Source organism: Cyrtonyx montezumae, unplaced genomic scaffold (assembly GCF_038088225.1).
Source record: "Cyrtonyx montezumae isolate F1298 unplaced genomic scaffold, pur_monq_1.0 scaffold_10, whole genome shotgun sequence".
Lineage (NCBI taxonomy): Eukaryota > Metazoa > Chordata > Aves > Galliformes > Odontophoridae > Cyrtonyx > Cyrtonyx montezumae.
This window is the reverse complement of record NW_027071826.1, coordinates 18,264,464-18,282,492: the sequence shown is the minus strand read 5'-3', so window position 1 is coordinate 18,282,492 and position 18,029 is coordinate 18,264,464. Positions and strand designations below refer to the sequence as shown.

The following is an 18,029-nucleotide window of genomic DNA, read 5'->3' as shown; positions in this document are numbered from 1 at the left end:
GCTGCTTGCCTACTTCAGATAGCTTGGGTTTGAAGAACAAAGGTTGTGTCCTCCAGCTTTCTAGTATATGGCATAATGTTGCATACCAGCCATGGAAGCACAGCATTCTCTTCCTTGTATTTTGATCTATGTTGCAGGTGAATTTATCAGATGACCCTACAAGGGTTACAGCATTTGAGATCACAACAATAAAAAAGGTACTGACCAGCTAAAGGCTAAAATCATTCTGAATCTTATTTAAATACACACACTCTGAATTTATTTTTTACTTAGCAATTAGTTCTATTTTTGAAATGAATATTTTGAATATTTCATTTTAAAGATGATACTGCACTGCATTAAAAAACAAAAACAAAAAAACTTCTTAACTAAGCTCCTTTATTCCCAACCAAAACAATGGCTCTCAAGCAAGTTTCTCCTTAGATTTAACTGAGTTACATCAGTTCATAGGGTCAAATATATTTAATTTCATTGAGTTAAGCAAGGAAATGCCACTGCAACCTCTGGAGAGTGATTTAACCCTTTGTGGTACCTCAGCAGAGGCCCATCTCAGAACTGTACTGAAGCACAGCCACATTTATTTACGTTACGCATGCAACAGTGTGCACCTGCCTCAAATAAATCTGTATTTCATACACCTGTTTACACCACATCCCAAGGAGTGCAGCCTCACAGGAGTATTTACGCATGTGCCTCAGCCCAGAGACTGAAAGAGCACACAGAGCAGTAAGATGAGGTACACAAGATCGCTTGCTTCGCTTCCTTGCCTTATAGACATGGATGCAAAAAGGTGTTTCAGGTGCTTCCATTATGACAAGCTATTACCTTCATTTCCCATTCCTAGATTGGGCATTTTCAGAAGGAAAGCCATTGTACAGGTGTCCAGGCATCCTTGTTTTGTCATGTAAACTGTAAGCAGTAGCCACAGAAATAGCTGTGATGTGAGCAAATGAGAATTGTGTAGAATAGTAGCGCTACAAGTGCTGCAGTCAGTGTAAGAATTAGGAAGCATTGAATGTTTTACTGAAAAAGTGAGAAGCACAAGAATAGTTAAAGACTGCAAAGAAATTCATTCAATTTGAAAACTTCCTGTAGCTGCAAGAAAATCTCACAGTACCAGAGAGCTCTCCAAGGACTGAGACGCTACATCAGAAGAGTTTAAAAAGGGAGTTTTACTTTGTAAACTGTTTTATTTCCCTCCAACTACTCCTTTTCAGTATTTACCAATAGAGGTTTTCAGTTTTGAGCCAAAATGTAAATAGATGAGAGCTAAGTTTTATGAGGCAGAAGATACGTTTAAAAACATTTCATATGAATTTGTGAACTAAGAATGACAAATGCATTGAAGATCAAAGTTTCAGGGGCTTTTAAAATCAACATGACATTTAGCCTCTCTCCAAAGAGTATTGGGAACTTTATATATGCAACTTCTTTCTTGCATCTCAGTGGAGCTCTTCATTGAGAATGCAAGATGTCAGAGTAAGATAACAGTTAATATACGGTTATACTCACTAAAATAGTTAATTCAGAGATACACATTAACTAAGAGCCTCTTTCTTGTTCTGAGAAATTCCTGCCTGATTATACCCTTTATCTTACAATGAAGAAAGATCAAGTTCCTAGTAAGACATTCAGGAAGGCTGTTTGTTTAGCAAAGTGGCAGAAAAAGCCAACACAGCTGTGCATAGTGAGATCACTATACTCATCTCACTGGGTTTGAATTCTCTTACTGTAGGCACCTCCCTTCTGTGCAACATTTCTCAGAAAAAAACAAAGCAAATTAAAAACTATTTGTGAAGATCAATTGTATGTAAACATATAGCAATAAACTAGTAACCAACTTTGGAAATGACTGTAGAATTTACATATTTTTCCATGCAAAATTCCTGATGGACTGTCCAGTCCAACGGCTGAGTTGATGAGAACCAGAGAAAATTAACTACTACATGAAAATTTAACCTAAGTCCTCTCCATCTCACAGCAACAATAGTGAAGATTATTAACTACTGGAAAATTCATCAAACATATAAATTGATTTCAAAGAATCACAGAATTGGAGGTGTTGGAAGGGATCTCAAGAAAGAGATCACAGAGTCCAACCTCCTGCTAAAGCCAGGTACTCTACATCCTCCACAGAAGATGACACAACCTCTCTGGGCAACCTGTTCCAGCATTGCATCACCCTTACTGAAAAGAAGTTTTACTCCTTGTCCTATTGTTACATACCACCAAGAAGAGCCTGACTTCACCCATTTGCCTCCCCACCTCCCTTTAGATATTTAAAAACATTTATCAGATCCTTTCTGTCTTCTTTTTGCCAGGCTGAACAGACCCAGATCATCCAGCCTTTCCTCATACAAGAGATACTTCAGGCCATTTATCATCTTTGTGGCCATCCACTGGACTCCATAGAAATCCCTGGTTTTTTTTTGGACTAGGGAGCCCCAAACTGCACACAGTAATCTAAATGCAGCCTCACCAGTGTAGAGTAGAGATGGGGAATCACCTCCCTGGACCTGCTGGCTACTCTCTTAATGCACACCAGGATACCATTAGCCTTCTTGGCCACAAAGGCACACTGCTGGCTCAAGGCCAATCTGTTGCCCTCCCAAGCTGTGCTGATGCATGTGGTTATTCCTCCCCACGTGCAAGACACAACGTGCTCATTAAACCTCATCAGGTTCCTCCACAACTAATTCCACAGTCTGTCCAGGTGTTTTTAAACAGTCTTGTTGAATTTCCCAGCTTTTTAATTTTGGATCTGAGTAAATACCAGCAAAGGGAATACCTGTTGTAAAAGCACTTTGGTCTGTAAGCTAGCTTTTTCCTTTTTTTTCCCCTTTAAGTATAGAAGTGTAGTTATTTTCCCTCTCTGCTTCAGACACAACATAAGAACACATTGTTCTCACTTTGTCCTGTAGGAGAACAACGTAGCACATATAGAAGACTGTAATTTTTAAATTCTGACTTACCACAACTCAGTAGTTCAGTATACTTTATCCTCTCATATTTGTAAAGCAAGTTCTGAAGCACCTTCCAACAAGAACTTAACTCCCCTCTCTCAATGTATCCATGATTTCAGTGTCTGAAGGTGCAGGAATTACTCATTTTTGACTTGTGAAATATTTCTTACACATTTGGGGCACCACTTAATAACTGACGCCACCTAGTGGCTGCAGGCAAACATCCCGGGTAGAAAAGTTTCTGCAGCAGACAATTAATTAGAAGCAATTTAAAGAAAAAAAGAAAAAAAGCAATATTAGTATTAGCCTTGCACAGAAATGGAGCCACATGCAATATAGAAAATCCAGAAAGTCTAATTATACACTACAGTTCATACCCATGAATAGAAAGGAGAATAAGTATCAAGAAGAAATAACCTGAGATAGGAAATATCTGAAGTGTCAGAAGAATGAAAGAAATAAAATTTAAGTATTTTTAACTTTTTCTTTTTTAAGCGATTCTTAAATTTTCTGGAATTGTCAGTGTAAAAACAAAGAAAGAAAGTTCCGTTTCAAAGAAGTCAAAATATAAGCGATGACTTCCTTAAGTAAAGTGCCTGAAGTATCACTGTGCTCAGAATTCTGTTTTCCACTGACAGTGATGTACTTCAAGGTGAAAGCATTCCCTCAGATTTACTGCAGAATCCAACTACGCTACGGAAGTTAAGCCACGTTTACCACTTGCTACCTGAAATATAGTTACAATGGTTGTCCACTTCCACATACTTCTCTTTCCTGTAAACAAAATAAGATGATAAACTATTCACACTAACAGGATAAGTAGAACTCCAGCTTAGCTTTTGAAGAAGTCACAGTCCCTTCCCCCCCGCCCCAGACAGAGGACTAGAATCTTTCAGTTTTCCCATCACTGAAAACCTGCTGCCTAACAGGCTTGCCAATGACCATAAAACAGCCCACTAAGCTTGAGCTACATCAAGCTCAAGTCAGTTCCAGTATCAGCAGTTTCATTTGGTTAGCTACCTGCAGCAAGTGTTATTGACAGCAGATATAGCTACTTAAACTTTTTTTCCTCATCCTCCCCAGACATACTCATGTACCAGTTTCCCCACACACAGTACAGATGCTGTATGTACTAGAAAAAAGTATCACACACATAAAGACAAGTCTCTAGCACAGCTGAAAATACAATGCATAATTTCCAGTTCTCTTTTCTACACCCCTCCTAAACTAACTTTTATTCCTCTTTAAAAGAAAAAGTGAAAGAAACATGAGCACCCTTACAAGAAGGTATGCATTGAGTAGCAGCAAATAACAGTATAATTGATTTACAGTTGACATCCTGTTAACCATAAGCACTGTAAACACTGCAGGTAACCACACAAGTGGTATCTTTATTTCACAAGATTAAAGATACAGTACAAAATGAATCTGTACATCTTTCTATTAACAGAATTTGTTTACACAATTATATTACATTAGACCAGCCTTTATACTGATTTTAAATACAAAATAAATTTACAAAAGTCCTACAAGACCCCTTAAAGAACTGCAGCTGATAGAAACAAAGGACTCTTTGAGGGGGAATCCTATTTGCCATATGCATTTGCGGTAGTTCTCAAATCAAACTAAGTTTTTTTGTTTAATATTCTCTGAAAAAAATAAAAATAAAATTTCAGTTTATTGTTGCCTATCTAAAAAGAAAGCAACTTGCAAAGGTGACTGTGACCCCCCTGTAATATAATCCTTATAGGCCAAAACTAGCATAAAGTAGGTGGAAACTAGATAATGCATAGTCTTAAAAGTCCTTTCACATCCCACAATTTAATGCTCTTCTCCAAGAAGAATATTTGATTTTTTTTTAAAGTTTAATAAGAGCAGCTGATGCTTTATGGAAGATGAATAAAAAGTAAGTAAAGTTTGCTTCAGAAGTCTCACTGAATATGTATATCTGAGGCCTTACCAGCAGTTAGACTCTCCTATGGCAGACATAAAAAGTAAGGAAAGTTATTTTGATAGATAAAACCCTGGGGCAAATCTGAAAGGGAAGAACCAGAACCTTAGTTATTTCCAGACTGCAAGAACAGCTGATGTGTTTAATTAATGATGCAAGGTGTAGAGCAGTGTTTTCCACTACATCTTTCCACTGTTTTCTTGCATATAGAACTCCCACTAACAGCAGTTACTGATCTCTGCAGTTATTCTCCTTTCAGGGAGAAAAGAGCAGGTGTACGGGGAAAGTCAAACATAGGCATGCTCTGACCTAAGTCACTACAAAGAATGCAGTTTTTCAATTCAAAGAACACTTCAGATAAGTAAAAATGCTTCTCTTAAAATTAAGTATCCCTTCTAAAATAATCCTGCATATAAGCTATAAGACAATCTATACACTACCAAAAGGGAAAAGCACTTCACTGCAAACAACTGAGCAATCCAATTCCTCTTGGAAAAAAAGCAGTTTGACAAACCAAGCACACAGGAAACATATTGCTAGTAAGAGTTAAACATACTTCTCTCAAAATGCAAGTTTCAGAATAGAGCAGCAAGGGATTGTCACAGAAGCTGAAGCGATGTTGCATGACAAGTAATTCAGAAAACGTATTCATTTCTTTAATCCCTGAGTTAACTTGCTATTACTCATGGTAAGTACCTTTTTACTACTACCACTTCACTCAAATGAATGTCATCTGAAAAAAGTTAGTGGTAGCAATTTGGTAGAAAGGGGGAAAAAAAGCAGAAAGACTTCCTTATTGCTTCTTCAAAAAGCAGTTCATTAAAACTGAATAATTCGCTGATCTTCAGCCATTTTCTTCTGCTGATTTCTTGGTTGTATAAACGCATTAGTTCAGTGAAAAGCTAGCTGTAAGACTGTCACATAGCAACAACGATGAGAGTCTCATGCAAACAGAGCTTTGAGAATTTAGTTCTAGCAGATAAAACAACAAAAACATTTTTAATAAAGCAATAACAAAATTTTTAAACATCCTAAGAGACCAATGAACCAGGGATAGTTAGCTGGAAAACATTTTCCATATAATCTTTAATTTATTCATGCTGAGCTAGAAAAGAGCTATTAGGTGACAGAGGCAAAAAAAATACTTCAGAGGAAGTGCTCAGAAGTCACAGGTACCTTAGAAATGCAACTGGAGAGTGCTGTACATTCCAGACTCTACTTTTCAGATCAATACTATTCCAGCAGATAATGATGATAAAGACTGAAATAAAAACATTCCTCTATCACAAGCAGCAGCCCTCAAACTATAATGAAAGATTTGTCTCCACAGAACCAGCAGAAGCATTTTGAAGTACTGAAAAGCTCGACCTATATTTTAATACTAAGTCATCCGTGACGTTTTGGTTCACAGAACAGCAGATTTCTCTCTCTCCCAAACTACAGATATACTATGCAACAATTGCAGTAAGTATAAAAGCAGATCAAAGTCTATTGATTGGTTGCTGCCAACGCACTGAAAAAAAAAAACCCAAACCAACAAAAACATATGAAAGGATGCTCTTAACTCTTTGAATGAAACAGATTTTGTCAGAGAAGCCAAAGCCTTTTCATTTGTATTCCATTCTGCTATAAGACAGCACATTCAGGGATTTAATGCTAGTACAGAAACATTTAACTAACTCGACAAGAACAGAAACATCTGTATTTGTTATTTCTAAGATACTCCACTTCCCACCCTCATATCCTGGAATTGCAGTTCAATGACAAATTGCCACTAACTTCTTGCAGTCTAAAAACGTATGTCCACAGGGCAGACACTCTCTATACTGAGAAAAAGGCCTTCACACTAACCTGATGGTATCAAGAGTCAAGAACAGTAGCTGTCTTCAGATTTTGTTACAGGGGATCCCCAGATAGTACAGCTACTTAGAAATGTTATCCTGACTTTCTCATGTGTGTCAGGTACAAGTAGGGTATGCCATAGCTGTGATTTGACACAGGATTTTTTAATCAGTTAACTGAACTTGTAGCATCACTGGCATAAGTCCATATCTTTCTGTAGAAAGTACGTCTTTGGGACCCTGCTATTCTTTGCTGCAGATGCATATAGATACTGTATTTCACCTGTGAGAGGATGTTCTTACAGTGCAGATAACATGCAGTATTGCTGAAAATTAAATACAAGGATTTCTCTACTTAAAAACAAAATGGTTTAGGCTAACTCAGAGTTTTCTGGCTCTGTTCTTTCTTTAGCATCCACACTAATACTGGTGCTTTCTGCAATGTAAATAGACTGAGTCTCTCTGTAAGAGCAAGGAAAATTATTTAGAAACACTACCAACTTCTCCTTACATCACTAACGACTGCAAGTTAAGAGGCTCCAAAAAACTTTTTAGAAGGATGTGAGATCTGGGCATTGCCTGCATAGTTTTCAACTAATTAGCTTTACGAACCCTATCTGTCCCAACTCTCCTCCTGGGCTACATACTAACTGTTGACAACTGCCTACTTTAAGGTTAATGAGGGAAAATACTCAAAAGAAAAAAAGCACAAATGCAGTGACATACTTGCTAGCTTAGTTTTACAGAATTTATAAATAATCCAGATTAAACCATTCAAAACAGCATAAAAGAACAAAGTGTAAGAAATAAATCTAATAAGGATTGTGGAAATACTTGGGGTGGAAATCAGAATACGAATTCATAGAGCTCCAGCTGTTTTGGACTTCAAAAATAATTCAGAATCTTGGACTGAAATTGGCCATTTTTATAGGGCAGCTGCTATCAGGCAGGCAATAATCTTCTAATGCTAGCCTTCTCTCTAAGATGAAAAGGACTCTGAATAAAGAGAAACTAGATACAGCAGGCAACATTTTTGTAGTAGCACACTTCTGTGTTTTCATGAAAAAAAGCCATAGTGTTATTCCATTGGCACTGAAATAACATTCAAATCAGTTTAAGAAGAACTTTCTTTTCCCTGAAAGAAGGCATAATTCTACGCAGCTTTCATACTTTATTCCTTACAAACTTCTTGGTGCCTCTTTTATGGAAGGGACCATTAATCTGAAGTCCTAAATCACAATGAAAGTTGTTCTTTTTGGAAAAAATCCAGTTCTTTTACTGAGGCTCTTGTTGCTATTGCGGTGGTTGATGCTCTGGAGGTGGTGGTTCTTGTTGAGGCACAGCTGGTCGTAGTCCTGCTGGTCTGGGAATTGCCTGATGTTGCCTTTGTCTATAAGCTATAATTGTTCCCAGAAGCAAGGTGATGATGGTCATAAGGTAAAGGTCCCACTCAGGCCCCAGCAGCTGGTCCATATCAATACGTGAGAACACTTCCCTTAACTAAGAAAGAAGTCCATATTATCATGTCAGAGAACAACAACAAGGTACTTTAATTTTATATTTGACTGCTAATATTTTCATATACAAGCTACTGAAGTTTTATAACTCCTACTCTTCCCCTCTATTATTTCTCAGAGTGAAAAATAATTACAATGACATTCTCAATTTCCAGGAGTTAAATGCCAATAAAAGCCATGACCTGTAGAAGGAGCTATTCTAAAGATATGAGTTGCTGATACATAGCTTTGCACCTTTCACATACGCATAATTTATCACATACCCTGGTCTTACGTCAGTTGTCTTGAAGAAAGGGGAACAATTACTACATACAAAGAGGAAATGAACTCACCAGCCCAGCCAAACAGGGGAAGTAACTGCACACTATGATGACCAATGGAACGTTAAGTTCAAGGATAATTATGTAATACTGAGATTCATATAGATAACTCACAGGGAAGTTACCAGCCAGAATACCTTACTGTCAGTTTTGGTTGAACTGCCTTTTTAATCCCTGATTTGCATAAGCAGTAGCCAACACATTTTCCTACAATGTCACTGCACGTACTATAGTCATTGTTAACAGATCTATTGATATCAGTAGACCTAAAACATTGAATACCAATGTTCTGCATAGCAGTTTCTGTGAGCAATCAGATTATTTGCTCAACTCACTTAAAACATTTTGATTGTTTGCTCTTGAAAATTTCAGACTACCAACTTCTGTCAGTCTTACCTGAACTGCCTGAACTCAAATTTGCTCTAAGAGGAAATAGCTTTCCTAACATCTGAATTTATCAAGTAATCCAAAAGGCAGTAAACTGTCAGAATACTAAAGAATATTCCAGATAATGTAATGGAGAAAAATCATCTAAACTCCAAGTATTTTTCCAGTTTTTCAGTTCCATCATTAAGCACAAACTCTGTACAATAACTAAACTGCTGAATATAAGTAAACATGATTCAAGTGGGATTGTTATATAAAACAGCATGAGAATTACGGCTACAAAAAGGTATTTCCTTAAGCAGTCACTGTAACAGTTTGTCAATTTCAACATCAGATGCTCAGCTAGGAGCAGTCAAATAGGATATTCTCTCTTCAACGGAAGAACAGCACTGAGGAGCACTGTCTATGCACATCTCAGTTATCCACAATTGCAAAGAAAAGTAAAAATCACAGCTTCTACAACTTTAAAAGACAACACCAAAAAAAGAAACATCTACTTTAAGGCTCATATGAGATTCCTGCTCACATAAGATCTCTATTTTTAAAAGAATACTGAGTTGTAAACATTTCTTTGTAATTCTACTTACATTGATTTCTCTTATGTACTGCACAGAGTATATCACTCCAAGCTTGCAAAGAGCTAGGAAGACTGGAACCTGGGCATCTGGGCTTGCTTCAGCTGCCATATCATAGAATCGTTTTGCAAGATGAATATCCTACAATTAAAAAGATATAAAACTCAGTTCTGAAGAACTCAAAACAGTTATTGTAAAGATCAAGAGATTCTTCTATAAGAAAATTTATCTATCATTTGAAAATAACTGCTTTAATGTTTTTTGTTTAACTCAACCAAGTAAAACCCTCTCTTTTTTTTCCCTGAGGGATGTTCATCTTTGAATACACAAGTAAATGGAAGCTTACATCCAAGGATAAAGCTAGTATAATTGGTGCTGGAATTGAAGCTAATAAAGAGATCAATATTAATAAATTCAACCGATGCACTGTAAAATAAAGCCTATATTTAGATAATAACACGAACATACCTTACGTATGCAGCACCACGCCAAATGAGAAATAGTAAGAAAACAGAAGCCATGTAGGAGCACCTAGCAACAACTCCTCCCAGCTATAGTACAGCACGCCTGCTGCAGAACGCCTTCAACTTCTAACCACTTCTGAACACATACCCAAACTGGATTCTACTTTTAATCATAAACCAACATGCGTTAGTGAGAGCAGCGTGCCAGAAGCACAATCACCAACAGCCAGTCAGTTTTAGAGAAGCTTCAATTAGCATTCTCTACTGACCTTGTTCCAACTATCGGAATGCAGGAAGAAACAGGATACATGCAGCTAAATACCTCAGCTCCCCCTCAATTGCTTTCTGCTTAGCAATACAGAAAAAGCTTAGTTTTATGAAACACATGGAAATAAATTTTTTAATGTATGTATGAGCTCTAAAGCAACTTGAGTACTCCCTGAGACTGGAAAGTCTGTTTGAATTTCCTCATTTTGAGCTACTGTAGAAGCAGATCCTAATCATGTATTATTTTTATTTCCACTTCACAAGCAATTTGTTCTGTTTATGCATTCTTCACTCTCACTTGATAGATGAGCAAGAATTGCAAATGCTCAAGTGTCTTAATACAAGTAAAGCACCGAAATCATGCCAAATCCTAGACAGCACCATGAAAAAGTTAATTTGAGAGAAGTTAATGCTGCCAAAAATAGGAATGAATTTAGTTTTCATTCTGACATGCAGGCTCTGAAATTGGACAGTGCATCTGTGAAAAAATGAATAACAGTGTACGTGTGAAATTTATGAAGGGGCTTAATATTTGGCTTTGAACTGGAATGAATCAAAGCTATTCATGCATAGCAAATATGTCAAAATCCTATCTGCAAGACATACTATTTATGCAGTAAGTAAATGGTGAGTAATGCAAAAGCTGTTTGGAATAAGTATCAGATTTATTCAGGACTATCCTGAATCAACAGTGAACTGAAGCTGTGCAGGGTGCCCTATTAGATCATCCTCTCTAACTTTTGATTAACAGTACAGATGTAGTTAGAGAGAGAACAGAAGTATACAACACCTCATTCAATTGTGAAAATTCCCCACTTGTTAGATATTACAATGCTAAAAATCAATATAGGACCCACCCACAGGCCTCCAACTGAAGAACAAACTTCAGTTAGACATCACATGCTAACATCATGACTTCAAGTTGACAGTTATTTGAAGAGACACTCAAAATTCAATCTTTTTTTTAGACTATCCTAATCCAATCCTGATCCAGTCTTTTCTCATCAATCCTCATCTCCATTCTCTCTCATCTTAAGAATCTAGACTTCTAGGATATAGCAAAGAGGTCTAGGTATGCAGAATCCCAGAGTCTGGTTTTATACACTACATTTCCTTGTCTCTGGACATTCTCAATGCTCATTTTGCATATTTATATGAGCTGTTTCAATTAAGGTAAAGTAGGTTGCTCAAAATTAGCATGCAAATACAGATTCCATTATTCTGAAACTTATAAGAGTATGTAAAGGGTTCTGTAAATTTTACTTGATCTGGGGGCTGTTCAGCCTGGAGAAGAAAAGGCTTCATGGTGACCTGACAGTGGCTTTTCCATATCTAGCTGTTTTTGAGAGCGGTAACACACTGGAACAGTTTGCCAGAGATTGCCCAGAGATGTAGTGAAAGTCCTTTCCCTAGAGACAGTCTGATTTACCTATACATGTGTTCACTGCAGAGGAGTTGGTCTAGGTTTAAGGGTCCCTTCAATCTCAAAAGATTCTAGGATCCCCATACATTTCCTACAGGAATCAAATGCACTGCCCTCTTTTAGTCAACGCATTTTGTAATGCAAACTGCTGTCTAGCCTAATTTGAAAAGCCACAATTAATAATCACATTGTTCACATCCTCAGAAACATCTGTTCAATTTGTTTTTAAAATCGAGACACTTTGAAAGAGTGCAAAATAAGTAGCAACAATCTTACGCAGAAATGGTCTGAATCTGGAACTGATTATGATTTGCTTCATTATATTTTTAAGCCTTGAACACATTACAAAAGCTTACACAAGTATGAGTTAACCTTCTGCCAAACTTCACAATTTTGGGCAATTTTTTCCCCTCACTATACATCATTTCTTTAGATACAGAAGCACAAAGAGTATACGTCCGTAACTACTAAGGGAGACTGTACTGAGGCATGAGTAGGAGGAAGTTTTTCACTCAGAGGGTGATGACACACTGGAACTGGTCATGCAGAGAGACTGTGGGTGCCCCATCCCTGGAGGCATTCAAGGCAACACCAGATGTGGCTCTTGGCAGCCTGGTCTAGTGGTTGGCAACCATGCCCACAGCAGGGGAATTGAGCCTAGATGATCTCAAGTCCTTTTCAGCCCAGGCCATTCTCTGATTCTATGCAAATTCCTACTAAGAGGCTGTGTAGTGGCCAAAGTCCAGTACTGATTAGGGATTTTAACATTAGCAAAAGTACTGTAATGAATCTGCCTATCAGCTTACATCTCACTCACCTGCTTGATGCCCAATCCCTTCTCATGCATGTAGCCTAGATTAAACATTGCTTGGGCACTGTGCTGTTGCTCTGATGCCAGTCGATAGTGAATAAATGCTGTTTCATAATCAACATCAGTACCAAATCCATAGAAATGGTAATCTCCAAGTTTAATTCTTGCAACTGTATATCCTACAAAGAAACAAAAAGAAAATCATAGAAAACATCTAGTTAAAGTAAGCCTTCTAATCTCATATGGGGCTCCACTATGGGCTTTTATACAAACTGAAAATAGTAATAACAGTTTCTCTTTTTTTCTTTTGCCTCTCTCACAAATGGATTTATTTATTTTTAAAAGGAATACTTGGGTTTAGACAAACCAAAACCCAGCTGACTACTTCTTTGAAGTACTTCTCCCAGTAATCCTACCAACATTTCTATTAGTGGTAGAAATTGAAAAGCTATATAATACACAGTCACTTAAGAAAAAAAGCTTTTCATTTGTTATATAGTCACTGAGGACTACTGAATTGTTTTCAAAACAGAGACAACGAAAACAAACTAAAGTCAGTGATAATCACTTGGTAACTGAATATTTATTTCTACTAAAAGACAACACTAAGTCTAAATATTTTTGGACAAAATCTTAGGCTCCACCTAAATGATACCCTGCTCTAAAGTAAAAAGTTGATAGACAGACATTTATGTAGATGTCAGTTCTCTAACCTGTGTGAAGGTTAGAGAACTCACACTGACACGTATGATTATTTAGTTCATATTTGTGTATTTTACTATAGGATCACAAGCACTTCAGTTTAAACTCTGCTTGACTGAATAACAAGACTGCTTTCTTGATCACAAGGCTTTTCTTGCTTTCAACAGGAAACTGTATTTCTTACAGATGACAACAAGCACTAAAATCCACAAGGGTATTTTGTACCTACATTAAAAAGTGGATCAATTAAAAATATTCAAGTATGTATGTATTTCTCATAATGTTTAATACTGCTCAATAATTTCATGTGGAATGGCAACAGAAACACACTCCACATTTGCTTTATTCTTTTTACTCTCCAGGACTTGAGAATGCTTTACAACTGCAGGCAGACTGCCATAATTTTATAGCTACCAATGGAATAAAGAAGCTCATGTGGAATATGACTAACAATGAACAAAAACATAAGCTTCCCTCCCCTTGCTCCATATATTAAAAAAAAAGGAATCAGACATCAGTAGCTGTTCTAAAACAATAACGTAACTGGAATCGTGGAGTACAAACATACCTTGAGAAGCTGCTCTGTTCCAGTGAAGCAATGCTCGAGGGTATGTTTCATTTTCCCCTACTATGCTAGCTTCTTCTAGAGAAGAAATGAATTCAGTTAAGTGGGAACCTGGTACACATACACACAAAGATAGCTGCCCCCAAATCCTTACTTGCAATATACCAAAACATGATTCAGCAGGTCTGAAATCAGTAATAAATACTTTCATTTATGTTTTTTCTACATCTCTGCCCACGTACAACTTATGAACAAACAGTGGCTTTACCTTAAAGGTCTCAATTTTTCTCACTTGTAGCATGAATATGGTTTCAGATGTACTACCTTACAATTAAAAGATTTTTTGTATGAAATATATAACAGTTTTATATCAATCTCTAGTTGAAATTGAGATTTATAGATATAACAGTAATTGGAATATTAACCCGGGGAGCAATGGTAGATACCAGCCACAATTGACACCACCACTGTGTCAGCTTCAGCTTATCTAACAATGAGTGACTAAAGTCCCTTTGAAACACACCACACACTATCCCACTCTTAAGTCCCAAAAGTCAAATTTCAAGTGTATCCCAACATGTAGGTTATAAAGCTATAGAGGTGAAATGACTGACAGTTTTCCAGTGTGAAGAGAAGGAAAGGTGACAGAAGTTCCACCGAAGTGCTAACTGAACGAGATACATCTTCAAGCATTCTGAAGTTCTACTAACAGGACTATTACAGGTCAGCTTAAAAAAGCTCTTTGAGCACAAGTTGGAGTCCTTACTTTGATCGAGTATGAAAGCAGCATTGCTTTGTGCAACTTCATAGCCTTGTTCTGCCAAAAGAAGATACTGAACAACAGCAGAATTTGAATCTCCATCTTTATAGCTGTTGTATGCAGTCATAAGTCTTTCAGACCAGCGTCCTCGTTCACAGACGTTCTTAAATAACTGCAGAGGAATAGAGAAAAGGGAGAAGACTGTGAAGAACTTCAGAAATTTGTATGTTGCAGAAGGTAATCCTTGAACATTCAAACACTTGTTAAAAGCACTTGCATTTCACAGGAAAAGCTCAATCGATATATTTCCTGCTTAAGACAGGCTTACTTTAACATACAGATTACTAATCAAATACATGCCAAGGTTCAGATGCTTACTCAAATATACTGAACATAAGCTTTCAAAAAATTCTCTATTTCTCAGCTTAAATGTTACACTTGAAACTAAGTCTAATTGAAAAAAAATCAGTATTTAAATACTGATGTTTGCTTTGTATTACATTCTTCAAGTTTTCTTCAAGGCTAAGAAAACTACTGTCACACCAGAGCAACATAAAAGTCATTTTTTTCCTCATGGGATACAAAGTTCAATAACTTAACACTTTCCTTATGATAGCCTTGGCTATCACCAGTCACCAGTGGATTTTTAACTAAGACATATCTTATGTAAGCTAACATGGTTATATCCAACCAGTTGCAAGTTAACATTATTTGACTTGCATTATAAATGGATGACCTTACCTCAACAGCGGTATGACAAGATCGCATCACTCCAGTGCCAGTAGCATGCATCTGGGCCAGATTATAAAAAGCCAGAATATGGCCACCCTGGGAGGCCAAATTAAAATATTTCAAAGCTTGTTTATAGTCTCTCTTGACTCCAATACCATCTAAAAGAAATATTAAGTCAATGCTATTCATTCCTCATAACAAGCAAAGTTGTATGAAATACAGTACATACTCCCTAAAAAACATCACAGAAAGGTTTTATGAAAGTGTTCGGGGACAAAGAAAAATAGGACAACATATAAATGCAGCCCAGTAACACTGCAGTATTCATGCAGTATATCCACACTTTTACTGCCACCTAGTGAACAGTTACTGAAAAGGCAGTTGCTTATACCAGGCAAATCATTTTGATGCCACTTACTGTAATACATGGAACCCAGCTGAAGTTGTCCGTCAACCCATCCCTGTTCTGCAGCCTTCTGGAAATACTTCAGAGCTAGCTCATAGTTCTGCAGGAAGATTGTGTCCAGTTATTAGAGCCTTGCAGTATAGCAAGACTTAAGTAAAGAACATGTGTAAAACAGAACAGCTACAGGCTTAAGATATAGAAATAAGAAATAAAAGACACATTATGACTGAGAATTGAACAGGTTGCCAAGAAAGACCGTGGTGTCTCTCTCCTTGGAGGTATTCAAAAGATGGCAAGTTGTAGGTGGTCCTGAGTAATCTGAGCTACACTTGAGCACATGGGTTGGACCACATAGCTTACAGAATCACACAGAACAGCTGAGGTTGGCAGGTACCTCTAGAGGCCAAATGAAAACTGGCATCCACGCATAACACCACCACAAATAGTTACAGCACAAGAGATGCTTTGTTCTGTTTCAAAAGCAAGCAACTTGTTTTCTCAACTTGGCTAATTCAACTTTTTGAATATCTGTTTATATAACTAAAAATAAAACATTTCACAGAGAAAAGTCCTCTATGCTGGAAATGCAATGAGGCCAAGGGAACTAATTAAAAGTTTCAAAGTGTTCTGTCACTCTCACATGAGACAAAATTGGGGCAGTTAAGGCTTGCTTTACTTCACAAGAAAATTAAAGCTAAGTACAGAACTTCAGCTAAAATTTCACCTCGCTCTGCTTTTCTAAAAGCTCTGACAACATTCCCAAACTTGTTAGAACGAACTCTGAACACATTTAATAGTTGTTAACTCCTCAGTGAATTATTATTTTTATATTGTAAGTTCCTTCCATGAAGTTTTCAGAGCAAAATAATTCTTCACGACTAAGTGTTCTACAGTACGTTCCTCCAGAGAAAGAGCTTGTAGAAAACAAGAAGTTACAAAATCAGCACAATCAGCTATGACTAGAAAGATGACCATCAAAAACTTACCACTGGAACACCTCTTCCATAAAGGTAAGCCATTCCTAATCCACTCTGCCCAACCGGATTACCCTGAAGAAAATAAGTAAATAATGAACAGCAAATCAGACCTACACCTAAGTCTTCCGAATTTTCCACCTCTTTACCAACTCTAAAACAAGTAGTACTGAAACAGGTGAAAACATGCAAAATAAATCTATTAAGCAATAGTTATTTAAGAAAAAACAGCATCTCTGGTAAATTTTATTCAATTGCTACAAAGGTAATTAACACGGGGAAAGAAGCTTTGAATGCTAGTTATGAGAGTTTACAGCGCACTTCCAAAATGTTGAATACGATGTAGAACACTTACCCATAGAAAACTAGAGTATTAACAACTTATTCATCTTTAGTTTTACCAAGTTTGAAGTGTTCTGAATGCCATAGAAACTCCCAAAACAATTAGGGGAGCTCTAAGAATCTGCCTTAAATGAAAGCAGATTTCTGATTGTCCTGCATTATTCACTGGTACCCCTACAGAAGTACGTAGAATTGTATTTCTTCCATATTAGGGCAGGTAACGAGGCACATCAGAAAACTTCAGTGTAGCAAAGTATCAAGTTAAGAGGACCAGAATCAGAACAGTCTGCCGTATCTTTAATGTTCAGGATTGAGTTAAACTCCAGCCTAGGACAGAAGAAGCTGTACTCACACATAAGTGTACAGAAAGAAGCATTTGTAGTATTCGTGAGCTATTCAACTTTTATAGCACAATTGATGTATTTCTAGCTAGCAGATAATCATACCATATCAGCAGCTTTCTTGAAATACTGAAGAGCTGTTTCATTATTCTGAGGTACAACATCACTTCCTTCCGAGTACATCTGAAAGAAAAAAACATTGTTGATGAATACCCAAATAAGTCAATTTTCTGTGGAGAAGCACTGTAGCATTAGACAAATCTATTTTTTTTATGAAATAAAGAACTTGCATCAAAGCAGAATACATTCATCTATGCTGTAACTTCAGATTCATAGGGCTTAGATCCCAATGGAAAATTAACTATCCATAAAGTTACAAGGTTTGAGTAATAATACCCTTCACTTCCAAACCAGTGTGGAATAACACAATTAGGCAAAAAAGCCCTCTGAGATCAGTGGAAATAAAGCTATACTAGCATGTACATACTTGAAAACAAAAATTGTTTGCTAGGCCCAGTTCCTAGCCTAATTCAATTCAAGTATTTATCTAATGTATTCAAGCAGCCCAGAAAGCAGGAAACTACAATTTCTTATGTCAAGTGCCTTGTTCAGCAAACTATGCTCTTTTTTTTCATGCATTTTGTAATCTCCACTGCAGTGAGAGCCTCAAGAATGTAAGTCAGAGCTA

General features: G+C 37.0%; 1 protein-coding gene across 3 annotated transcripts in view; it reads right to left on the bottom strand.

The window, feature by feature from the left end:
- Positions 1 to 7,473: 7,473 nt before the first annotated feature.
- The window catches only part of SEL1L (SEL1L adaptor subunit of SYVN1 ubiquitin ligase), a 28,409-nt gene continuing 17,853 nt past the window's right edge, over positions 7,474 to 18,029 (bottom strand). The window contains exons 13-21 of one of the 3 annotated variants that reach the window (XM_065752021.1): positions 17,447 to 17,524; positions 16,671 to 16,733; positions 15,697 to 15,784; positions 15,288 to 15,436; positions 14,553 to 14,718; positions 13,790 to 13,864; positions 12,526 to 12,698; positions 9,567 to 9,695; positions 7,474 to 8,255 (exon numbers count right to left, since the gene is read on the bottom strand). In XM_065752021.1, the coding sequence (XP_065608093.1) occupies positions 8,049 to 8,255; positions 9,567 to 9,695; positions 12,526 to 12,698; positions 13,790 to 13,864; positions 14,553 to 14,718; positions 15,288 to 15,436; positions 15,697 to 15,784; positions 16,671 to 16,733; positions 17,447 to 17,524 (1,128 nt within the window). In that variant the 3' untranslated portion in view covers positions 7,474 to 8,048. Of the gene's footprint in view, positions 8,256 to 9,566; positions 9,696 to 12,525; positions 12,699 to 13,789; positions 13,865 to 14,552; positions 14,719 to 15,287; positions 15,437 to 15,696; positions 15,785 to 16,670; positions 16,734 to 17,446; positions 17,525 to 18,029 lie in introns of those variants that run through there. The other 2 variants (XM_065752032.1, XR_010623134.1) reach the window with 2 other exon arrangements.